This window comes from Macrosteles quadrilineatus, unplaced genomic scaffold (genome assembly GCF_028750875.1).
Source record: "Macrosteles quadrilineatus isolate MER2022 unplaced genomic scaffold, UCM_ALF_1.0 Scaffold_6__1_contigs__length_79288215, whole genome shotgun sequence".
Taxonomy (NCBI): Eukaryota; Metazoa; Arthropoda; class Insecta; order Hemiptera; family Cicadellidae; genus Macrosteles; species Macrosteles quadrilineatus.
The window spans coordinates 53,276,855-53,303,412 of NW_026542599.1; the positions used below are offsets into that span (position 1 = coordinate 53,276,855).

The 26,558-nt window shown below is 34.9% G+C and overlaps 1 protein-coding gene across 1 annotated transcript; it reads right to left on the minus strand.

Annotated features, from left to right (window-relative positions):
• Positions 1-320: 320 nt before the first annotated feature.
• On the minus strand, positions 321-26,023 carry LOC128996687 (S1 RNA-binding domain-containing protein 1). Its single transcript, XM_054422123.1, has 17 exons — positions 25,926-26,023; positions 22,562-22,727; positions 20,972-21,387; positions 15,743-15,939; positions 12,083-12,200; positions 9,805-10,040; positions 8,718-8,901; positions 7,625-7,805; positions 7,296-7,439; positions 6,910-7,063; positions 4,746-4,945; positions 3,751-3,940; positions 3,288-3,449; positions 2,550-2,669; positions 1,801-1,886; positions 1,081-1,251; positions 321-525 (listed from the first exon to the last, which is right to left on the minus strand). The coding sequence occupies exons 2-17, from the start codon at positions 22,686-22,688 to the stop codon at positions 341-343; spliced, it is 2,871 nt and encodes a 956-aa protein (XP_054278098.1). The 5' UTR covers positions 22,689-22,727; positions 25,926-26,023; the 3' UTR covers positions 321-340.
• Between the last annotated feature and the right edge of the window lie 535 nt (positions 26,024-26,558).

A 26,558-nucleotide genomic window follows, 5' to 3' on the forward strand; every position in this document is an offset into this window, starting at 1 on the left:
AATAAAGTTGATGATGTGTTCTAAATATAAAAAAGCGGTAGTGTGCGTTGTGATAACATATGTACATTAGCTGCCTATTTTACAGTGGGGAATCTTATTTAGGGATGCATGTTGGTTATCTGTTGTCTAGATTAAGCAAAGTACATATTAATATTTAATAGGCTCTGGATTAATGAGTGTTTCTGTTATTTTTATTTCCATTGCTGCTTCCAATTTCAGAGCTAAAAAATATTATAGTTTTACAAATTTTCATTTCTGTTACCGAGACCCTTATAAAACTATGTTTTTCTGGCGCCTTTACATTAAAATTACATACATCCTGAGAGCAAAGAAACAACATTTACAAAACACTGATTAACTCCAACTGAATCCGCTTGCGATCCACCTCGATGTTAACGACCTTGACCTCAACTCTATCTCCGAGCTGTGGGTTGTTGTGGCGAAACTTACTTGCATGAACCAGTCCATCCTTACCCACTCCGATGTCGACAAACGCTCCGAAATGTGTCACATTCTGTACTCGACCTGCGGCAAAAACTAGAAAGTATTTCATACTGTTCTTTACCTTCCACGTGGTCTGAAACTGGGAGGAATGAAACATTAACTTTTTAAGCTAAATTTTCCAGCATGGAATTGCTTTATCAGCTGTCTAACCGCTTGTGCAGCCAATACTATTTTCTCACATCACATCCTAGGACGCTAGGCTTTAGGCTGGAATAAACTTACACATTACTTCAGGCTAGTCCTTGGGGATTGTGGCATTATTACATGGATAAATTCCATTGGTGATCAGAGGGAATAACAATGTCAACCTTTTGTTAGTGATAGCCTAATGACAAATAGCAATTGAGTCCCAAATCAACCCAATTTAGCCTGATTCCACCCCCAAATGTGACAATGCATGGTCAAAATCTCTAAGTTTCACCCAAATCTTATTAAAAATTAAGCCAAGTTAGTTATTTTCATAATTTACAACAAAAATTGTTTAACCTATTCAAAATTTATAAATTAAATTAAATAACTATTTCTTGCAAGTAAATATTTAAGTAAGTAAATATACTTTGCATCTTTGAAACAAACCTGTAAGAACCGTCCCGACAGTAAGGTCCTCCAGTGAAGTGACTCCTCGACGAAACAGAGGTTTGCTTAGCTCCGAGCGGAAGTCGTGATCAAGAGGTTTCTGTAGTCCTTCTACAATCAATTGTAGCACAACCTGGCTAGTACTCAACTCTCTGCTTAGACTTTCCACCCCTGGAAATAATAAACTAGCAAATTCCTTGGTAATTTATAAAAATGAATACAGTAGGACAAGGGCGTATTTGACTATCTGCCGCCCCCTCCCCCATCGCTCGTCAGCACGGTGCCCAACCACACTAAGATTACACCAAAACATGACCTGTCAGCTGATTTTGTAGAAAAGTAATTGGCTATTGCATGCTACATAAATAAAACTAATAACATTTTTAGCCCTTTTTACAGACGGTTTTGCCGTTTTCATTCAAAACGCGATTCTGTCTTGGATACATGGAATGTAACGTTGTCATTGCACCTCTCACATATAGAAAACCAACTGTCCTAACATCGGTTATCCAGAAATAATTAAGAGTCAAAGAGCTAAAAATTATGGACCCTTGGAGTACGGTAATTCCAAATTTACTTGGATTTGTTCATTTAAAACTTACATACTTAATATTAACGGAAAGATACCTATTTCTAATTACTATACTCATCAATTTACACAACATATAAGATATAATTTCTGATATTGAATACACAACGAAATTGAATTCTGTAACAAACCATTTTCCCGAGCACACTTTTCAACGGCAGCAATAAAACCAGGGCTTCCAAGATCTCTTGTGTCAACTCCACATTTTCTTATGAATCTGAAACAAAATGCTCAAGATATTACAAAACTATTTGTTAACATGAAAAAACCAATTTAAAAAATTATTCGTATAATCCTTGTAATGTATTTGATTAATCTTTGTTAATTTAATTGATCATCTGACATATTTTAAAATAAAAGTCAGCTGATCAATTAAATTAATAAAGAGTAATCAAAGACATTACTATCCTTATTTTTATTTTATCTGGCAAAGTACACAATAGTACTCCAAGAATAATATTTTCGAGTAGAGTACCTTTAAAACCAGTGATCTTGTAAGACTTATTTTGTGATGGTCACTCTTTGAAATCAACTAACAACACCTTTTTATTTTAATATTTTACTCTTTAACGCTCTGTATTAACTAAATGTGTTAAATGTGTTAATTGTGAAAAGCACTAAATAAATTATTTTAATATTTTACTCTTTAACGCTCTGTATTAACTAAATGTGTTAAATGTGTTAATTGTGAAAAGCCCTAAATAAATAAATGTGTTGGTAATTTTGGGTGTAATTTTTCTTCAGTTGAAAATCTATCGTATACCATTTCTTTAACCATATACCAGAGCTGGTAGAATTTGTGGCAGGTATAGCCAATGTTGGAAGCATGTATGTAATGTTGGCAAACCTAAACCTATAAACATAAACAATGCTGTCATACCTGTTAGCAACGTTGTAAGATTCTGGATGTATCCACGTCTGATCTAATGGGTTGAAATGCGTTTCCACACTTGTACTTTGCTTTATGGTCATAGGTGGTACTTTCCTTTTTTGTTCTTCGCTATAAGAATGTAAAATATATTAAAAACACATATAGATAGCACTTAAGCTGAACGTAAGCCTAATTGAATTTACTATTAACACTAATGATAATTAGTGCAATAGTAAAAAAACCAATGAAAAAACCTCTTTGTGTATAAGTGTGCCAGTATACGGTTGACGTATTGGTTATTGTGGTCTTAATGGTTGGTGAGTTGTTTCTAAACTGGTTGGTGAGATTTTTGATTGGACATACGCAAAGTACTTTGGACCACTAGGTATCAGGTATTTTAACCTTTTATTTATTTGTCTTTTAACCGCCTGGAACTCTTCTTTCTCAAATTTTCATTTGATTAATATCTTAATACCATTAACTAACCTGTATAAGGCAAATTTAGTAAAGAATTACCTAACTATGTCTTCAAACTACACACAACTCACAGAAAATTTTGATTTGATTTTGTTTATGTGAGATAATCGTCTTTATAGGAAAAAACATTTATCAACTTATTGGACTCACCCACTCAAGTGAGCCTGCTCTTCCTATCAAACACATTATCAAACCTATTCTGGCCTAGAGCCTTTTATCAAGAAATCTTAATCTCACCGGAAAATCAGATTTAGCAAAAGTTAACTATACCTGGTTGGAGGCTGAATGCGTATAAAGCCTGCGCACTGCTCGAATGACTTTTCTCCAATGCCCTTCACGAGTCTTAACTGCTGCCTGTTGGTGAACGGTCCGTAAGTCTCTCTCCATTCCAGTATCTTGGACGCTCGGTTCTGGTTGAGACCAGCGACACGTCTAGTCATCAACAGACAGTTAGTAACACAGGATGTCAGAAACTCACATGGAATAGGCACCTTGACTTTGTCTTCGGAAAAAGCATAGGGGCCTGTGGAAGAACCCCAATCCAATTTATTCAACATATCATAATTAAACCCAAAGTCACATACGCAGCCTTGGTGTGGTAGCCAACATCTCTATAGCCCAAGATAGCACAGTGGCAGTCTTTTGTTTTAATTTGGTCTTTTAATTGAGCTGCTCATACACCTGTACTTGAATAACAATATTGATTCAAATGTACAATATTCCAAACACTGACCTGAGCACAGATAGTGACGCCGTGTTGATGTGAACCCCCACAAAGCTCACACATTCTGACACAACCTCGTCTAGTGTGTTGTTGAGTTGTTTCTCAGACACGTCATGTTGATACATCCCCACACCAAGATGTCTCGGCTCTACCTTCACCATCTCAGACAGTGGGTCCTGTACTCGACGTGCTAGCGAGACTGTGATAACAACCATAGAGAAATAACAGTCCATAGAGTAACAAGAACAGAGTTGGTCGTCTATGTACAAATCAAGTTGACCACTGACTCTATCATTTCACTTCCCACAGAGGTGCAAACATTAAAAGTGGAGCTTAAACCACCTCAACTGATTATGGGCAAATTAAATTTAAGTTAAACCACTAAATTCCTTGAGGCTAATATTAATTGAGGTTAACTCAATTAATTCAAAATATATAGGGAGGAAAAAAGTCTGGGAATAAATAAATATTAAAAAAGAGAGATACAAAACTTGGAACAATGATACTGGGCGTAAAATCATTTAAACATTATTCAGTAAGAAATATGCTCCCTGCTCAAAGAACAGCCTGCTAGAAGTCAGAATAAAATCGTTAATGTTATTATAGGTTGATGGGCACATCAAATTTAAGGTCTTTATTAGTAGAATCCAATATTGCAAACCCGGAAATTAAACAAATCATTGAATAGATGCCATTTTAGTCCTTGTTTCTTAGAGAAAAACTATTTAAATTAACTTTTCTGAGTTTGTTACAACAAAATCTGATTTAGACAAAAACAGCTATTGATTAAAATTTTGCATTTTATAGTCTTCTAAATAAAATGGCACAATTCCCAATGCTGTAAAAATTTCGGTTCAACTATTTCACAAAATTTTGTATTCTTCCCATAAAATCTCATAGTAAATGTATTGTCCATAGAACTAGTAGTTCAATTTAATGTCAAACTAATAAAAAAAGTATGTGCCAGTTTGCTGACTAATTTCTTTTTTATTTTTACTACTAACCTGCACTGATGAGGTTACGATCCAAATCTGGAAACTCTTTAACGGCTTCGCTGCTACAGCTGTATATACTGGCTCCCTGCTCACTGACGATCGTATATTGGACGTCCAGCGGTGAGAACCAACCCTTCTGTATTAGATAACTCAGGTACTCCTCGGTCTCCCGACAACCCTTGCCGTTACCAAGGCCAATCATCTCGCACCTGCCGTCAGAGAAAAACTAGTCCAACTACCTCTAAAATATAAGTGCATTTAAATTATGAAATTAAATATTTACAACATTCTTTTATAGACTAAAATTTTGCTATGATCAGACGTCGAGGGCCACATATTCTAAATTTGTGGAAGGAAGGCTGGCCAGTCATATTTCAGTACAGAAAGTTAAACCCCTTCCCCTGTCATAAACCCACGAAGTCGTTAACTAGTTAAGAGTTTAATTGTAGTTTTGAGATTTTTTGTTTTTTTTTATATTCCTTGGTATACATCACATTTTGGCAACGCCTAAATAAAAAATCGAACATGTTTAGCCTTTTAGCAGTCACGTGACCTCCCTGCTGGTGGCAGCCAGCCAATGTGATCCCCTAGCTCTCAAGCAGCTGGTGAATTAACATGAGTTTACATTTTTTGTTTGTTAATGCAATGTTAGTTTCGTTGTACTGTATTTTATACTTCTTTTTGTGAATATTGAACATGATTGACACCAACAAGTAGTCGGGAAAAGACATTGTAATATTTCTGAATCCATTCCAAACTTAACCTTTCCTGAGATATGCTTCGTCTGCCAACTACATTGACAGGAATACTAAAGACGCAGCTTATAATGAGTCATATTAAAGTCAGACTTGAAGAACGAAGACTAAAATTTGCTTTGGTCTAATAAAAGAGAAAATGGTCTAAATGATTCATATAGAAATAAATTTTACAACATAAAGAAGTCAAAGAAGAGTGGTACCGGAGCAGGCGGCATCTATAAACTAGTGGCTACTTACTGGCAGCTAGTGGTTTTAAAATGTGAACGCTACAGATCCGCTGGCTGCTGGCTATATTTACCAGCAGCTGGTTAGTAGCGGCTGCTGTGACCGAGGCTTTAGGGTTACAGTTTACAGTTCTGATAATAGTACTAGGATTGATATAATATGACCATCTAACTAAGTTAATCTGTATTTGGAAGACTCAGCCACTGCATGTTTACTGCAGATTTTCCTCCACTAAGAAATAAATTGCAAGTTAGAGATATGTAATATACTCTTACCTATTTATTTAAACACGGTATACACATGTGACACCTATTAATGTAAGGTTACGAGTGTTTTTGAAATTGCGGAAGATGATCGTGGTATCGCTGAGGCTGCAATATTTGGTTACGAGTGTTGCCTTGATTTCGGGAGACGATCACGGTTTTGCCAAGACAGCAATAAATTGGCAACTAGTGTTACTTCGATCGCGGAAAATGATCACGGTATTGCCGAGACAACACAGGTGTTTACATCGCTTGCGAAGATCGTTAGTGTTTGCTTTAAAAAAAAATTTCATTAGGCTAAGCTGGCTTTCTGTGGACCCGATGGGGCCCACAGACTTTAGGTTGGACACCCATAGTTCAGACAATTAAGGATAGCTTTACAGATACTTGAAGTCTCCGTTAATTGAATTACATGAAATATATAGATTACATAATAATCTTCATGGATAGACTTTAACGGTCATATAATGAGGATGGGTTTCTGTTCTCAGGCGACAAAGACCATGTCAGGATAGACTAAATACTTTTAATAATTTGATTTCTCATATAAAAATAAAAGCCTGTATGGTTTGATTAAAGTAAAAAAATAGATTCAGTAGAGTCTGTCTCTTTGGAACCAAACTCTTATATATGAACTAATATAAGTTAGTCTGAACATAAGAAGTAATGAAAAATACAAAACCAAATGTGCAAAACTAGTAAACTGCAGTCAAATAATAAAGGAACAACAATAACAACTGGGCTGCGCCAGACGAGCAAGTTAAGTTGTGACTTGTTTATACATGGCTATATGAATACAGTAATCGGCAGTTCATATTTTGTGATCGTCCAAAAACAAGTCCGAACAATGGTCTACTGTAATTTTAAGTTGTTATGTAGCCTTTCAAACAAATAGTCAGATTTTAAATTTTAAATTCAGATTTTCACCTGTTTTTCACCAAGAGTTCCTTCAGTTTTTGAGCCGTACTGTCTTGGTGAGGTTGAAAAGAAGATGGACAATGGATGTTGATGTTAAGAACGTCAGTAGCCAACACAGATCCAGAAGGAGATATCACTGCTACTTTGCAGCCTTTGTTGAAACCTGCCAGCAATAACTAGATTTACTAGTCTCTCTGCAAGTCAGTTTATGGATAGCTTGAATATCTATGGTTGCTGGAATTATTGCTTACAGTAGCTAGAATGCTTGCTTACTGCCAAGAAAATAAATACCTCCGACAATTAAAGGATTTGTACAGTTTTAATGAAGGGATTCCAACTCAAACAGAATATCTGACTCATCCAACCAATGTTAGGTCCATAGCTAGTCAGGTTACCTGGATCAATTCCCATGATGACAGTGCCTCGTAACGGAGGAGTGAGAAGAAGTTTTTTCAAGTTTGTAGCAAACACTTCAATGGCAGCTTGTTCTGCCTCTTGGTTCAAAGAAGATCGGATCTGTCGAGCGATCAGCGGGTGAACTGAAATAAAGGAGATAATCATTTACTTTTTAATAAATGAAATTCCAAATATAGTAAAAATTTGAAACAAGTAGGACTGTACAATATACATACAAAAATGTTCATGTTTACTCCTACAAACACGTCTTTTTAGATGGCCTACTAAAGGGCTAAAAAGGAATAAATGAGTTTTTCCAAAGACTTACTCAACCTGGTGAATGCGTCCCTGAAGCTTTTCTCAAACATGTGGTTTCGCAAAGTGTACTCGTAGCCTGTTCTCAACCATTTATCTTTACAAAAATGATGCATTTTGTTTGTAAACCAATCGGGAATGGCAACTTTGACTGATAAAACCTTTTGGTTCTCCCCTCTATTCAGAGCTAAGACCTGAAAGAGGAACAGCTTAAATAACGATTATGTACAATGAATTGTTTTTACAAGTAGCGCTTAGCTATTTAACATTTAAAATCCTATTGTGGCAAGAGTTTAGTTTCTCATTGTTTCTTCTACTTTAGTTTGTGAAATATCTTTAGCATTCCACTTTGTATCTGGATGTTTAAATATTTTCTCGCTTCATCATTGCTTCTTTAAACACACGGTGAAAACATTGGCTCTGATGAGAAATAAATTAGGGGGAGTTTATGCAAAAACTAATAATGTATTTTCAAAACTTTATTTTTACAATTTAAAGTTAAATATGTAACTTAACTAACTTATTCACCTGGTGAATTTTCCCCAAATTAGAACTCATTGGATTGTTTTGTTTTGAGCATTTTAGTAATACAATCTAACTAAAACCATAGATAAAACATGCTCCCTTAGTAGATTTCTCATCCTTATGGAACAGCTGAAGCAAATTTTATTGTAAGTTCTGTCCAATGCACTGTAGAGGTCGTGTTTTATTTACAATTTGTTTCTTGTTATTTCAGTCATTTAAAACCTCGTTTAACCAAATAATACGATCTAATCTTAAAAAATAACTCGTCCCATAGTTGTTATATAACCAAACAGTAAAGCTCAAATCATAAAATTAACCCTAAAATATTAGAAACAAAATTTCGTCAACACTACCGATCAGTGTCACCAAACATAAACTAGACATGAAAAACGAGCCTCATAGTTTACAATGAGATGAGAAGTCTACTTGTATTGGTTAGTCTATGAGAGAGATATAGAATAGTTTATTAATCACTCAGATCTTAGTATCAAATAGATCTTTAGCAATGTAACTGTGAGATAATATTCTCTTCCAAAACACAATGGGATTGTAGGTTGAAGGATGAAAGAGCAGTAAAATACCTGATGGGGTTTTACATGTCGTACAGGAACGGAGAAATTATAATAAATTTCATATTTCCCTTCTTCAATGTCTTTACTTTGCCCAGCCTGGCTTTCCTTTTTCACTTTTCCACTTTTTGCGCCACTTTTTGCTGTTCTAGATAAAGAGCTTTCAATTCTTATTGTAGTTGTTGCATTTTTCAACCTGCAATAAATAGGAGTAAAATTATTATCCATCAATGGGGTTTCAAAAACCTATACAGTGTTTAAATCCTGGTGATTGAGTTTAACTGCAAGTCATGCTTACTGCAACATAGTCACCCTTTTGGAGTTACTTATGAAACTATTTATGAACTCATGAATTCTATGGAAAAAGTGTCTCTAAATATACAAATTTTAATTCAATCTCCAAATTGCAATATCTGTAGTATTTTCTTTCAAGCAAATTACAGGAATTCCCAAATTATCAATTTGTGCTCCACTAAAGAAATATTTTATTTTTTTTAATAGCTTCAATCTTGTGGTTAATAATTTTTCCTGGAAGATAATTAATTTTTGATGGTCACACATTTTAGCTACTACAAATATGTACACAAAGTGTGTGTAAAAGGTGTTTGATGCTTAAATGGACTCATATCTTTTCAATATTATTAATACTTCCTTTGCTGATGTAATCAGCCATGATGTAGGATGTGATTTGACTATCAATAGCAGAAGAAAATGAACTCACATATTTTTTTAATGATCCAGCACCTCTTTGTATTAATACCATCTGCTATCGTGCAGAAAATTATTTTATGATTAATAGCAGATGAAACATGAAAGTGAACTCACATAGTTCTCAAAGATGCAATACCTGTTTGTTTGTGCTGATAGAATCCATTATTATATAGGGTGATTTTATGATCAGTTAGAAATACAATTGAACTAACACAGTTTTCAAATGATCCTCTTTTTATTGGCTTTTGTTTACATATTGGGATGGATCCATGATCAATGTTGGATGAAAACGAACGCTCAAATGATGCAGCACCTCTTTTAATTTGCTTGTCATCAGCCACGCGAGATGATTGTATTATCAATAACAGATGAGATGAAGGTTACTCACATGGTTCTCAAGTGGTCCAGAACCTCCTTATCTTTGCTGATAACATCTGCTATGATGTATGAGATGTTGTCTTCTACAGCCCACAATGTCTCCCTGCCAGGAACATCTTTCCTGATGAGAGGCTCCATGGCGACATAGTCTGAGCCCTCCAGCAGTGTCATGGCCACCGGCTCCAGCCCCAGCTGTCTCGCTGTGTCTGCCTTCGTCTTTTTGCCTCCCGTTTTGTAAGGAGCGTACTGGAACATGAAACGGCACCAATAAATAAATCGACTCTAGTTTTCATAGCTCAGGTATGTATCTAACTTATATTGAATATGTTACATTAATATGCTTACATATTGCATATTCGACAAAAATGAGTAACTTATGATGTTATGTTACGAAACATGGGGATGCGATTTCTAGTTCTATTATAGCCAAAGGTTCTGGTTTGTTCAGGATCTTGCTATTTTAAAAAAAGTAGTAAGTAAAAGAAAATAAATTATTGAAAGTGTGAATGTCTTTTAGTCCTACGGTAGATAGGCTATATTTAGATTGAGGTAATAGATATTGTTCAATATTCAGTGTAATTGTGATTTGTTAAATATTCAGTGCAATTGTGATTTGTTATAATAATGCTTTCTTTCATCTAAAAATAAATACAGATGGCATTGATTTTTAACTTGTTTTAATGTTTAAAACAACATGTGATTTTAACAATTAACTATTAATAATTCTGTTAGTTGAAAACATGAACATCAAGAAATGAAGATCCCTCTCTCTCTTTTGTAATGTACTCTTTTAAAGTTCTGTGAAATCACTCAAAGTTTAATTGTTAACTCCGCTTATCTTATAAATACAGTCCACTCCACACGCTACCGAAAATTCTACAGATATATTAATACAGTTAGACATTAATTTGATTGGAACCCTGAAACCCCATAACAAATACAGTTGTAGGTTCTACACTACTTGTGCTTTAAACACTCTACTTGTAGTGTTGCACCCATCTACAGTTGATATAGCAAAAATCAAATGTCAATCAAATCTACAGCTTCATTTGAGGCCTATCTATAGCTGATTTTTCCTGAAATAAAACTGTTTGTATGATCGCTGGATACTCTTTCTGCTTCAATTTTGATTGAAGACAGTTCATCATCTTCGTTGCACTTTTATCACGGTCTCAATAAACCATTAAATACACTGTGCTTTCAACTTAATCTACATATTGCAACTGTATGTTTTTAAAAATTCAAACACACTAAAAACAGTGGAACAGCTTGTCGTGTTGAAGGGTACTAGAGCTTAAAGATGCCAGCTTTTAAATTAGCCATAGTTGACTTTTCTACGATTCTTGGTTACACAATAAACAAAAGCCATAAACAATCAAAACTAGGATCATAAACATGCAAGAATCAATTTTAAATAGTATTGTGACAATAAGGACTTTAAAATAAAATACCCCTGCCGCAGCAATCCTGCAGACTAAGCGAATTTCAATTTACCAGTAGAGTCCGTTTAAATAACATTAGGTTTAATAAGTACCTAGGGTTGTTGCTACAGGGAGGGTGATAAAGTGTGTTTTTTAGTAAAATATTAATAGCTTAGTATAAAATAAATTAATTTACCAAGTTTGATCAAAATATATCCATAAACAAGCAAACTACAACAGTTTACTTTTTCTCCGTAAGAATAACATGGAAAATTTAAAGTTTACAATTTATTCAATTTTCTCTGTAGCCAATAACCGCACAAAACACTGCAATATACTAAATTAGGCCTATTTGTTTTTTAAGTTCTTTCAAATGGTGTAAAGAGGAATTGGAAAATTTTATGTTTTGAGGGTCAAAAATGAGAATGAGAAATCTGTATATACAGAGTGTCCCACAAAGAGGTTTAGAAGTTTGATTTTATATTACATGCCCATTTATTCACCGAACATTTTGAAACTTTACACAATTTTTGAATTAGGGTTTGAAAATATTCTAGGAAAGTCTCAGCTACCTAACCCGTATAGAAATAATGGTGTTACATTGAAAAATAATATCATGTTGTTAGCCAAGTGAAGTCTAAAGCTACACCAATTGTTTTGTCGCCAGCTTGGCACTACCTGACTCGAGATGCTCTGACATTTTTCAAGCATGAAACAGTAGTACTTAAATTATAATAGACCCACCACCGATCAACAGAAACTTTGGTTACCTATAGCACATAGTTTAAATTAACAGCCGCTTTGTTGAACCTCAGAGCAAAATCTACAAATCATTAAAAAAACAAAGGGGAAAATCAAGAAACTCACCAAATGTTCAAGCTCAACTAAGCTTCTTGCTCCAACCACACATCTTTCCAAATGAGGTGTGAGTTTACCTAGTTTGTTGATGGCTTTCAAAATAGACACTGCTTTAGCCTGTATGGACCTGGTAGAATATTAAAAGAAAAAGACTGTAAATACCTACTACACAAACACAACTTATTGGGTGCACTTTTAACATGATGTATCACAAAATGTCAATACAGTACTGAAAATGAAATTATTGATTGTGGAATCATATATTTTAACATAAAACCCTTAGAGCTAAAAAGAACGTGTACTACATAAAAGTAATGATGGCAGTAAAACAACAGGGAAATCAGCTACAGTTTTTCAGTCAGTTGATATGATAGTCGTAAATGTGGGTATTGTTAGAGAGGCTGCATACTAAAGTTTTATATGGGCAGGGCACTGTTCCGTCATCATTCATTTTTAAAGTGAAGAGCATGCTTTTTTCGACGAGGATTACTTTGTAAGTAAATTTTCTCTGATCGCGTCCCAGGATGCCTTTTTGTTTAGCCTGGCTGGCCCCTAACTTGAACCAAAAACAATAGTTGCAAGGACAAGTATGTTTAAGCAAACTGCAAGTACTGTAAAGCAACGAGCTGAAGTCCCTCAGCCCATTAGATTACTTGGGAACATTAAAGCAGCGAATGCTTCAATATTGAGATCACTTCAGCGTTCTGCTCTCAAACAAGAATTTTTTTTAGTTTCTGATAGTTTTGACAAGATAACTCTTTATGAGGATGCTACCCTTACAATATTGTTTCGATCTATTTTACCTTTATTATTGACGAGTCGCAAGGCTGTAGCCAGGGGAGGGTTAGGGGGTCAAACCCCCCCCCCCAAATCCCAAAATTTAGTAGTAAAAATTAACACTAGGATGAGGTATTACAGTATGGTTAGAAATTAATAAATGCAATCGTCATAGTTTAAATTTGTAAATGTCTACTTGCTTATGACAAACAACAGGTTAAATGGGAGTTTTTTTTTACGATTGAAGACAGTTTTAGGCATCCCCCAAGCCCCCCGGGAGCCTCCCCATGACAAGGTCCCTGAACTGTTATATTTAGTTTTGAAATAAGGAAGTTATGTTGTCACACTCCCTATTATCTTCTGTGCAGTCCTGTAATCACTCTTTTAAAAGACGATTTTAATTTTTCAATAAACACTTTTCACATGGTGGAAGGAAAATACATAGTTGTGCTATTCCCGTCATATGCTGACGTCACTCAGATTGCAAACACCATTTTACCATTTAGAAAAATTATAAAAACAATAACAATCAAATCAAAAAATATATACTTATATGGCAACACATCAGCTGATTTATTGTTTGCAATCTTGGGTGACGTCAGCAAATGACGGTAATAGCACACCTATGTATTTTCCTTCCACCATGCTCTTTTCATCGATTGGCGGTGAATGTCATATTTGAAGCCCATGCCCTTTGGGGTTTGTTGGAACAAGTTAATTTGATTAGATTAGATTAGATTTTGATGACAAGACACCAGAGTGTGTAGATAAGAGTGTTGAATAGAATAAATAAGATGATATCTTGGTTACTTACTTAGATTTTTTTTAGAGGTTGGCTGCCTCCTTTAACCTTGGATTTGCCCGTCCACATAGACTAAGCGCCCGTGCATGGAACGTTTACAGCAAAGCAAGGAGTGAGCCGGTACAGTACAAAGGTGAACTGTACTGATAAATTTTAGTGGCAGTGACCAGGATCCGAACCCACGACATCGCTGCCTTGGGCCCGAAGTCCGTGACGCTACCGACTGAGCCACCGACTCACTAAAGATTAGCTGGTTCTAGCCAGGTTGGTTTTTATAATCAATTGTAGGTAACTAATTTTTTCCACAGTGGCGACTCAAAGCATCAACATTATTCTCTTCACCCCATCATATAAGATAAAGGTGGACAGGTGGATTAACATGTTTCAAAGTTTACTTTATTTGACGTTAAGAATTACAAAATGAGTCACACCTTACTAAATTTTAGTTTTCATCACAGTCCTGACTTTTCCTTGTAATGGGTGACCCAGGAATTCTATTAAATACTAGTTGTATTCACCAGGGTTTTAAAATTATCCATCTTTCGACGTTGTCAAGTGATTTCCACGCAAAACACAGCCTGAAAACACGGTACTTGACACAAGCCTAGGTTAACACTGAAAAATCGTTTAACAGAAGTGTTTCCCCCGGTCACCATTATGCATATGATAATGGCTTGACAGAAGCCAAAAACTGAGGTTATCAACTACAAGTTCAAGTCAGAGCTGTGACAGAAAGTTTGGTAGGTATATGTGCATTAGTATGGCATGGTGGCTAATCACAATGAATAATAAAGGACTTGAACCAAAGCACACAACCATGACTCAACGGAAGCAGCCTAGAAATGCCTAACAAAGTAACCCCCAACCCCTCAACAATTGACCCAGAACTAAGTATTTTAATTGTAATGGTATCAGTTATTAACCATGCATGGTTTGAAATTGCTGTCAACAAATGTTATGTGATAATTCATAAAATACCCTCACCACAGCACGCCTGGAGACTGAACAAATTTCCATTTACCTGGTTGGAATTTTACTAAAATATCCCCTTAAAATTGTCAGAATTATTTCCCATTTAAATATAATTAATTTCAATGAGTGCTTGGGTTTGCTGCTACAGGAAAGGTAGTAAGGAGTGTTTTTATTGAAATGTTGATAGCTTAATATAAATATGTAAACAAATTTGCGCCAAATGGGATCAAGATAAATTCATAAACAAGTAAACTACAACAGTAAAAAGAATATGCCTGGGCGACTTCATTGATCTCAGCAAGGCATTTGACAGTGTAAGTCGACCATGATGTCCTGCTCCATAAGTTAGAGTTTTTATAGTGTCCAAACTAATGTTTTCATAGCACATACCTTTATGCTGATGACACAACTTTGCTTACACTCAGCAGGGATTTAGAATCTCGAATCTCTCGAGCTTGAGGCAAAACACTCTGTAAACGTAGCAGCAGAATGTTTTTTCTGCAAATAGCTTTTTGTTAAACAATGAGATAACTCAAACTATGGTCTTTGGGTTTCGTAAAATTTCTGAAGTACAGTGTGACAAGGTCAAAGTTTTTGGGTGTTTATATGGATCAACTACTGTCATGGTCATACCATATTGAACATCTCTGTAATAGACTCAGTAGATTAACATTTATTTTCAGAAAACTCCATTGTAGATCCTGTAGAAAAATCCATTGTAAAGAATGCAGTATTGATAATCTAATTACGGCGGATGGTGCCTGCAATCTGACCATGGCAACCCCTGCAGCAACTTCTGATCGGGACTGTACTTGGTGAAATTAGGAGCTTGTGAAACGCTCTGCTTATTAAATTAGTATGGAGTTTGTGAAATTTGAAGTTTTTGAAACAATGATTATTTAAAATTTATACTCTTGGACTTGTTTATATTTGGAGTTCGTAAAACGCTCCCTTACTTTATTACTGAGTAGCTACTGGTATCAATTGTACTTAACCGAGATATTTTGTAAATTTGGCAAGGCAATGTTGTTATTGTATATAAATATATTTTAATCTTAAAGACATACATTATTTGAACTAGGAAATATCTCTCTTATGTAAATGAGTTCAGACCTTACCTGATATTTTCAAACGCTTCCTTGGCTTTTCTCAGGTCTTCCGGACTCATGTCCCCTGTGAGTTCTCGGCGATATCGGGCGATAAACGGAATGGTGTTATCATTTTCAAAAAGCTTTATGATATTTTCTGCGATTTGTTGGTCTGTCTGAATCATTTCTGAAAGAAGTTCGCTTTTCTGCCATGCTGGTTTTGGAACCTACAAATTGTGACCTCAAAATAAAAAGTGAACTGTTATAAATAAGATGGAAACCGAATGTTAGACGCTTAAAGAAAAATATCTTATTATCAGTGTCTTTGGTATGAGTTATCTATTCTATTTATGATTTTTTTTAAATACTTAAATTAAGAATCTGTAGAGATTTACTTAATGAAATCAGGAAGCTAAAATATATATGATGAACATTTAACTAAAATCCAAAGGAGAAAATTATATTACAGATTCATACAACACTGCACATTAAAGTGTGTACTTTAAGTTGAAGATGAGTTTAAAAGGAATAAGGGGATAGCTTTGATACTGTAAAAAATAATCACTATCTATAGCTTAATGTTCAAGGACAGTTGGGAGAAATTTTGAACATTAACAACTACTGACTTTCCTCAAAATCAAGGCAACCTACTGATCACCACCCTACTGATACTGAGCACTATATCCACTCACCTATGCTGAATGAAATTAACTAATAAAAATGCATAACTGTGCATTTTGTACTTGTAGGCATAAACTGTCAGTCATCATTTTATATTTGATTACCAAACCCTCCTTTTTGTTCCCTTTCTTCCCAGATGATTTTTACCATAGCATTTTATTTACACCTCACCTACCAAAGATTACTGCCATAGACAAATAGAACAAAATAGACCGTCAGCTGTGCTGCGGTTAGCATAAGTTCTGGCGTCCACCAGCAAGGATTGCCGTGTAGTTACGTTGCACACCGCTGCAGCGTCTGCTGGTATCATAAGGGAGGATCCGACGACGGCAGCGAATCGAAAACCGAGCGGCACATCGCTGAACCTTCCTCTGACAGTCTATATTTGTTCTATTTGTCTATGCTACTGCTCAACCACTATTTTATTGGGTCCTTTATACTGTTTCAAAATAATTAGTTCTGGGGTGTGTTTCAATATACTGTAATAAAATTGTTTGTAGATAACAAAGTCTTGTTTTATAACAAAATAACATCTATAGGTCAAATAGCAACAAGCAACAAACAACATAAAATGTTGCCTTGTTTTGGGCTTGGGACTGTGCGTGTTGCGTATCACACAAACAAGGAGCCCATGTTGGTATTCAGTACAAGAATTAACTGTTCTAATAAATCATTATGGTAACATTGGGAACTGAATCCAAGATATGGCTGTGATTGTTTTGCAGTTCGCCATAAAACCAACTGGTAATTTTTTTTATCAACTCAGTTTCTAAAGTTCTAGGCTTTTGAGAACAAGATCAGGCCACTTCATGACGTTTGCCTGTGTGGAAAAGATTTTCTGTATACTAATTATTCCGTTTGGGAAGTCACAGGCCAATATCTTTTCTAAATTCATATCTGAACAATAAAGAACAGAAGGTTTTGGCAAATAGTGGTTCAAGGAATTTTGCTGTTTGTCCTTTGCTATTTCTTATTTGTGTCTACAATTCATCTACCTTCCTAAGTGTGGGACACCATAATGCTCATGACAACACTTTAATTGATAAGCAAAATATGTTAGTGATAAGCAAAATATGATAACCCACAATACTGTTTTAGACAGCTTCATAATAGCATAAACACCGGTAGAATGTGATGCTTTTCTTCTGAATTACCCAAAGGCACATGATGTATTCTGTAGCGTTAAAAACGGTTTAATACCAATAATATTTAGCACAATTTAATTGAGTACACTTGTGTTGTCGGTGGATGACCACATTGATTATCAATTTCAAAAACTCTGTTGAGATAGTTTCTTTTTAAACATTTTGAAAAGCCTACTGACAATGATAACTAATGGCTTATACTTTGCCTATTCCCAGTGGAGGAGCACAATTAAAATTTCTGACATCTTTACTTTGCAAAAATAGGCAGTTCCTTAAACAGTTTACTCCACTCAAACATTGTATTATTTATTTATTAACTTTATATTTACAACTGTAATTATCTTACTTTGGATCATCTTACTTACTGTTATGGTACGGTAAACATTTTGTTCCCCATAATGCTTTGAAAATTTTACATTGCAGACAAAAGATTTGTTATGATTCAATGGAAGTGTTTTTTTTTTTTTTCGATAGGATGATACAAATTATTAAAACTATAAACTAGAATAAAGTGAAATTAAGGGAAATAACGACAAACCCTTGTGGTGTACAATGTTTTAATAAATCTTCTGTTATAAAATTTCCAAGCACAAGCATCTATTGACATTTCACTACCTACTTATCTACTTACAATTACACTAGTGGAAGCAATTCAAATAAATTAAGAAAAACTTGACATTGCATGTAAAAATAGTATGTTTATTGTTTGCAATAATCTTCTCTTATATGTTTACATCGTCAATCTTCACTGTGGAGAAATTTAACACTAGTTCCTCGGTTCAGTATCGGATTGACTCTACCAGAGAATAAAATGTGGTTAAAAAATACACGTTAGATAAAAGTTTCTTAAATCATACAAAAAATTTGTACTAAAATTATTTTTTTTATTAGATTGGAATTATAAAAGTTTGTTGAAACTATAAGTGTGATTCGTTTAACATTAAACATTCATAAAATAAAATCTGTTTACTAAGCATGCAATTTTACTGTAAAAAAACCCATAAACAAAGCCTTTTTTCTACAATGATATAAAATATATAAATCAACAATTAACATTAACAGACTATAAATTAAGAAACTTTATACAAAGAAAACAAAAATATATTTTGCAGTAAAGTTAAATATCAAAATATGTAGACAAAATAAATATCCTTTCTTCCACATCAGAAAAAGTGTATGTTCATTGATTTTTTGTCAATGTTGTGTCTCTGTCCAACAGAAACTAAAAACATACTACAAATTCAGGCTTTTAAGATTCAACATAAAAGTTTGTGAAAAAGTGTCACAACAAAGTTACATAGTGTAAAATGTTTGACATAAAACTTCGCACAACACTCACTGGAGAAGGTTTTTGTAGGGTTTTGAATTAATTGTCAATTATTTCAAACTCTTTTTCCGTGTTGAACATGGCAGTGAAAGTATTTGTAATGTAAGAGAGTGAAAAATTCATTACAACTAACTGGCATAAATACAAACAACCATATTTTACCAGAAACCTATCAAACAGGCCCTAAAGTTTATAAACAACATGTTAGTAAAAAAACTGTAACCATACTGAATTCAAGTAATTTGTTTACTTTCTAATCTGCTTTCAATTTGGTTTTCAATATTTAAAATAATGACTTACTACTGGTGGTGGTAAAATTTTTTTGTAATGGCTCGAGTGCCATGTTTTTTTTAGTTAATACGATCAATCTGGCTTATTATTATGAATTAACTATGGAAGAGTAGTTGTACATACATACATTTGTATCAGTAACAGTGTTGTTTGTATTTAACAGCAAAACCAGAAGGAAACCATTTCGGGGTTTAATTTATAAATAAACAGTGTACAAAATTTACGTTTTGTTAATTATCCAGTTTAAGGAATGGTGACTGAGACGATAAAGAAAGTTCATCACGCAAGCATAACTGGTCTTCTAAGATATGGCATCAAGAGTGCCAAAATCTGCTTTAATTTGTAATTTATTGTGAAATTAAAGTTGAGTTTTAAATTAGTTGAGTAAGTTGTGTTTTAAGCAATTATTAAATAAATCAACTGCAACACCGTTAAGAGGGAAATGAATGGTGATGCTTCATGTTTGTGACAAGAGGAAACGGGACGAACTTAAGCAATTCTGCTCCAGACCTCGCTACACCACTGAGACTAAGTGAATTTTACAAATTAAATTGTACTAGCGTTTAGCACTTTGTTACTTTTTTCATTTTGAGTTTTTTGAGTTAGGCCTAGTTTAGACATTGTTCGTTGTAAAAATTTTCCCTTGAATTGAAATAGTGCTATAAGTCCTATATATAAAAGCTTTATCTATTTCCAATTTTTAGATATTCTATTATCAAGATGTGCAAGTTTCACTGTAATTTAATACTTTTGAATTTACGTAAGCTTAAGAACTGTTTGTTAAGTTTTCCGTAGTTGAAACTTTTTTACTACTAAACCACTGGTGGAATTGATTTACTGTATACCTTGACATTTTTTATAAAACCTAGTGTAACAGTGATGAACAGCAAAAAGAGTATTCTTCCTTTGGGAAAAAGATACAATGAATTACTGGTGTAATCAATACTGTACTAAGTTACAGGCTACATTTTATACTTCGAGCAAAGTTATGAACACACATTTATATTCTGCCACCACTTAAAAATACCACTACACTATTAAACTACTTTAAAAGTTTGAGACATAAACTTATTTAATTCTTTCCCTGAGAAAAAGGGGGAAGGAAAATATAATCACATTGAAGACCTAGGCCTACAGGTATTTAATAAGTTGGGACTTGTGCTTCTTCAGATGTCAAACAGTATTTATGTAAATAAATATAATGAGAATCAACAACCCTTTGTCTAATTCTAAATTAGGTGTTAAACTAGACATTATGTTATTTTAGCTAGACTACGACAATATTGGATATTAAATCAACTTGAATACTATTAAGAACAAAACTATTTTAACTATAACCATTTCATACTATTTACATACGGTTAAAGACTTTTGTGGCCCAACGAGTAACTAAAAACCAGAAATGACACAGAAGAAATTTCATATAGAAATTCAGTCTCGTTTCTTTTAATTGTAACATTAAAAACCAATATTGAACTGAGTAAAAATATGTCCAGCACAGATAGCCTGTAGGCTAATAAGATGGATAACAGAGTACTACAATGTGAGTTTCTAGAGAATACAGTTATCTGTAACTACTATACGTATTTAAATCCTGAGTCGTAAGGAATATTTCATTTAGGAATACTGTTTTTGTCAGTGATTAAATTTCTTACAAAACTAAAATTATTCGCTTAACTTTTTAAATTTGTACAGTCATGATTAAAATAACTGCACTGAAGACGACAATGTCGGCAGTACAGTTATAAATGACTAACATTACTAGGAAATGTTTATAGGTATCCGTTACACAGTACTTAATTACGATGAACTTACACTGTAATCGGCAGAGGCTGGGTTACTCTCATCGGCTGTGTCGTTCTCCCTGTCAGCCTCACCATCTGCTTCAGTTTCTTTCTCTGCAGGGTCTGGATTATTTGACAGCTCATCTGACAAATCATTTGAGTTTTCCTCCTTAACTTCTTCCTTTGCCTTTTTCCCTCTCGGTTTTCTCGGTTTCTTCTCGCCCTTCTCTTTCTTCGGCTTTGGTTCTCTTTTGGCTTTAGTTTTGGGTTCTCTCGGCTTTCTAGGTTTTTTCGGTGACTTTTCCGCTTTCACTTTCTTTTTGGGAGAGGCGGCTTTTCCTTTTCTCGGATCCCAGTCATCCTCGCTCTCAGAATCATTTTTCCTCTTCTTAGTATAGTAACCAAAGCCATCTAAGGAGTCTTCACTATCGGAAAATATCACAGGAACTGAAAATAACAAACATATTAACACTTTCTGTTACTTATTTGAATTTTAATAAGTACTTAAGTACTTTGTTTAAGAGACATTTTATAAGTTTCAATTTGAGGTTCCACATAACTGATCAGAACTGTTCATAAATGAAGTGACTTACAATCTCAATCTTGCAAAAGAAAGAAATAGCTCAAGCATAAGCATCCTCTAACTTTGAAGTTTAGTCTAATTCAAGGGAATTTTTAAATAGGCCTAGGCTATTACATTTTGCGTACGGTACAAACAGTACCCTAACAATATCTTTGTAGGCTTAAGAGGCCAGTGTCATCACAGAGTTCTTGATCTTATGATGAAAGCCGCCTCAAACCGGTATTTAGACTATCTATATATATAAAAGGCAAAGCCCTCACTGACTGACTGACTGACTGACTCACTCACTCATCACTAATTCTCCCACTTCCCACTTACCTAGGAGGCTGAAATTTGGTACACTGATTCTTTAGGCATTAAATAGGAAAGCTAAGTGGTTTTTATTCTGATCGGACTCTCGGGCTCCGCCCCAGTGGCTCTGGAGTTTCCCATGTTAACCTAATGAGTACTCATTTTTAAATGGAATTAATGAATCATAACAGCTATTTCAATTAAACAAGTTGGTTCTGTTCTATGATGTTCAATAGCATTAAACTTACAAGGATTGCCAACAGAGTGCAGCACTATTACTTTTTTTTATATTTGACAACAGGTAATTTGAAACCAAAAGGTAAGTGAGCGTAGCGAACGAACTTCAACCCGGAGGCGAGGTAGCGTAGCGAACAAGCTAACCTGAAGGCAAGTGAGCGCAGCAAACGAGCTCTAACCCAAAAGTGAGTGAGCGTAGCGAACTAACTTCAACCAGGACGTGATTGAGCCATCCGAACGAGCTCACGTATGAAGTTAAACGGGGCAAAGCCCGCGGGTACAGCCAGTTTACAATAAATACCATTCCTTTAACACGTTCGCTACTGCAATAGTACCAAATTTTTCATTTGGGCCTATTTGTTTTGATTTTATGGCAATATTTCTGTTTGGTTATCGGATTTGAAATCCTTCGGAGCTATTAGATGTGCATGAAAACCATGGAACTTTCCCTTGAAAACACTCATGAGATCTAGAGGTTTAAGTTTAGCATAACCTATACACTGTACTTACTATCAGGCTTTGCTCTAAGTCGATTAGATTTGTCGCTGTTTGAAGTTTTCTCTGTTTTTACATTGTTGGCCGGTTGTGATGTTGAATCAGTTGAGTCGTGATTGTCCTCGTCTGTTGCAGGATCCATTTCTGATACCAGCAGATTTACAGTCCTCGCTCAGGAGACCTTAAGACATCACATTATAATATTAAGAAAAACACCCAAGCTCAGAGGAATTTGTCAACATCAAATATGTTACGGGCTACTGTACTGATAAGCTTAACATGTTTAATCAATATAGGCCTACAGGATTTACAGTTGGAGCTGAACCAATACCAAACATCATTCATGAGTTGAATCTTGTTGAAGTTAAATGACAACTCAACTAGGTATTTAACTTATTTAGAGTAAAGCCAGTTACAGTAGGCAGGTACTACTGTGGTATTTAAAGTTCCTTATAGTCTCAGGTTAAAACCTCTTTCTCCATCGATTATGACAGGTAAACCATAGAACACCCGCCACACAAATCAATTTAAAGGCGTGAGGCAACATAAACGTTATTGCTGTAAGTAGGTCTATTGTAAAAAAGTAACTTTTTTTCATGATGGTTGGCCACTGGATCGTTAAAATTAGCACTAATAAGGTTTATGTTACCTGGCTTCTGTCTCCGATCCACGGTAGTTTTTAAGAAACTACAGCTGTTTCGTGCCCTCTACTGGCACATATTCAGGTCTGGTGAATGCAAGCTCTTCTATAAAATATCCCTCGGTGTTGAGTTTGTCATGGTTTTACAAAATACATGTAGACATTTACACACACGAAAACACGCACGAAACATTTAAACACTAATTAAGGAACGACTGTGAAACGTGATACTTACTTGTGATACTCACCTTACGTGTGACTTACCCTTCACCAGCGCCGTATCACGTTTCGCAGTCGTTCCTTAGTGTTTAAATGTTTCGTGCGTGTTTAACCATGACAAACTCAACACCGAGGGATATTTTATAGAAAAGCTGGCGTTCACCAAACCAGCTGGTGAGGATGTGCCAGTAGAGGGCACGAAACAGCTGTAGTTTCTTAAAACTACCGTGGATCGGAGACAGAAGCCAGGTAACATAAATCTTATTATAGCTCGGCCGCTTAGAAAACGTCTGCGCGCTAATGCTAAACCAATGCTGGAGGAGGTCGTTTTCTAAGCGGCCGAACTATAGTATAATTTTTTTATACCCTCCCCATTAGTAACTGAGCTGGAGAATAATCGTCAGTGTTGTTTTTCATTGATATTATATAAAGGTTGAATGGGTTCGTCTTTGTTTTGCCTTGTTGTTTAACCTAACCTAACCTAACGGAGTTTTATTATGTTAGGTTAGGTTGGGTTAGGTTGGGTTACGTTAGGTTAGGTTGGGTTAGGTTAGTAGGTTAGTTTAGGTTTTTTTTTAATCTTTCAGTTAAATAATTTAAGGTTTGCGAAATACCACCATCTATTCCCTCAATTGACATTGGATAAAGTAAGGATTTTTTCTTATATGAGGATGGAGTTAACCACATTTAGTTACATCCTCAAGAAAGTCTATTAATTAGCATGTAGTTTGAGTGGTTTGTCCCAAATAGCCCCTCTTCTAAAGATTTACGGGTGATTTATTTTTCGATATATCTATAGTTTTGTTTTCTTTAACCATCCATAAGTTATTCCTTCTTCTGTTTTAATATCTTAAAACGCATTTAAATAAAAAAATTGAGAACTAATCTTGAATAGGCAAAAGTATGGATATGGATTAAGAAATGAAAACTGTGTTCTAAACTAACCTAACATAACTAACCAAACTTGCCTTACGATTTTAAAATTCTGTTTGATAATAGAAAAGGCAAATATGGGGAATATCAAACGGAATTTTGAAATGTCACAGCAAGTTTGGTTAGCTAGGTTATGTTAACTTAGTTTATTACAAAAGTTTAATTTCACTATAAGTTAACTAAGAAACTTTTTTAAATTGTTTGTTGATACTGAACAACGCTCATTTAAGTTATTTATCGAAACATAAAGTTAGTTGTCACCTGATATGTTTCAATTTGTTAGCCTAATATCGGTACATTGGATTAAAAAATAAAATATCGATATATTATTGAAAAGAATTCATCGATAATAATGAATGTTCCCCTTAACACGTTCGCGGCGGCACATCAAATCCAGTGGCGGCGTATCTCCAGTGCGGCACGGCCCTCAGCGCCGAACAAACCCGATTGCCGCGTGTGATTGGCTTTCCAATTTCGTCCTGACGAATAGCAAATAACGTGCGAGGATGTCCTGCTTTACAACGAGAGTCGACGTAGTTAGCTTAACACCCACAGATAGCAGCACTGCTTGGAACGTAGCCGGTCCCATTGGAATTGTATTGCCAAATGGAGGGAAAAAGACGGGACAAAAAGTAGATTTATGAGATTGCCAGACGGGGATTTTACGGGGAAATTTACTACCAACCTACACCACAACAAAATACAGTATACTATCCAGCAGTGCTGAGCGAGGTTTCAAGTTTCTAGCTCTAATCCTGGCTTAAAAATAAAATCATTTCGTACTGCATTGCAGCTTGGGAGCGATCCCACCCACCAGGTTGGCATTAGGGTTCCGTATGGGAGCGATCGCTCCCATGCCGCCGCGAACGTGTTAAAAAGAAAGTAGGTACCTTGAAAAAACTAAAAAGAAATCTGGTTGGGTGATATAAATCTTCTTAGTTCTAGACTGTAATACGCTTAAGCCCACCCTACAGCCTTTAAAACACATTTAAGCCAATTTAGGCTAGGGCAAGCACAAACCTTTGAAGAGTTTGAAGTTTGGGTCAAAGTTGTTAAAGCTAAAATAAGTTAGGCAAACCACAAAAGCAAATGAATAGGCTACAATATTTAGGATCTTACAAATCAAAACATGACTCAGCTGGATATAAGTTGATTGGAACTGATCTTAGGCCTAACATTCACAAATTGGATTTTACAAACTAGGCCTTAATAAAAGTTTAGGTTTCTTATTTTTTCCAAGTAACTTATTTTAGGCCTAAGCCTAGGCCCTAAACGTAACACAAAAGAAAAGTTACAAATTAGCCTATTTCCTCAAATAACGAGGAAAACATATAGGATAACGACTAACATGAGGAAATCGAGGGGGATAAGTAAGTAAATCGAAACAGTGACAAGAAATGTGTGTTTGACAACATTACAGAAAGCCACTTCATGTGCAGCAATGGAGTCCCGCCAATACCGCTTAACCTCCATTACGACTAAAGCTTCGTCTGATAAATAACTGTTTTAGAAAGATTGCAGTTTAAACATACGATATGTGAATACAACATACTAATTTAGAGAGAAAGGGCGATACTATAAACAAACCTCTTGTTCGTGAATTGATTCGACCCGTTAAAAGTAACACAGAGAAGCTGAAATCTTGACGTCAAGCCGAGTTGCAGTAGCAGCAGACAGAATCAGTGATGTAGGGACATTTAGATTGACCCTGACGTCCAAGTCATTATTTAGATAACATTAAAGTATTTAGTATTAAATTCGTATGCTCATTAAAACTATACTTAAGGGCTAGTTTATTTTATTTTACGTATATTACCTAAAACTAATTGAATCAATAACCAGTACTTACTTTCAAAATTTTAATGAAAAACAACTAACAAGCAATAACAACAAAAATATTAAAAGTCAACAAAAACAAAGTTTTAAACTACATGTTTCCAGTTCTAGCAACAGTTACAAAAATAAAACACTCCATCGACTAATATATATTAGTTATGCAGCAAACCCCAAAAATATCCTTTTAAAATGTATTACGAAGCAAATTTTCTTTTAAAGTAATTAAAAAAAAATGCATTTTTGACTGAAAGTGTTGATTACATCCATTGATTGCTTATTTAAGGGCGATTAAATTCTTGAGTACTCCCAAGGCCGAAGGCCATCTATAGCCCTAAGCCGCGGCCTGATAGAATTGGAAACGTTGCAAGTAGTGTTGTCTAGCGC

Excerpts from the sequence above, each read along its gene's own strand:
- LOC128996687 (XM_054422123.1), bottom strand. The coding sequence starts at position 22,688 with ATGGATCCTGCAACAGACGAGGACAATCACGACTCAACTGATTCAACA. Across the intron at positions 8,902-9,804 it reads CTGGACCACTTGAGAACCAT|GTTGAAAAATGCAACAACTA; the intron begins GTGAGTAACCTT and ends TATTTATTGCAG. Across the intron at positions 1,252-1,800 it reads AAAGTGTGCTCGGGAAAATG|GGGTGGAAAGTCTAAGCAGA; the intron begins GTTTGTTACAGA and ends TATTATTTCCAG.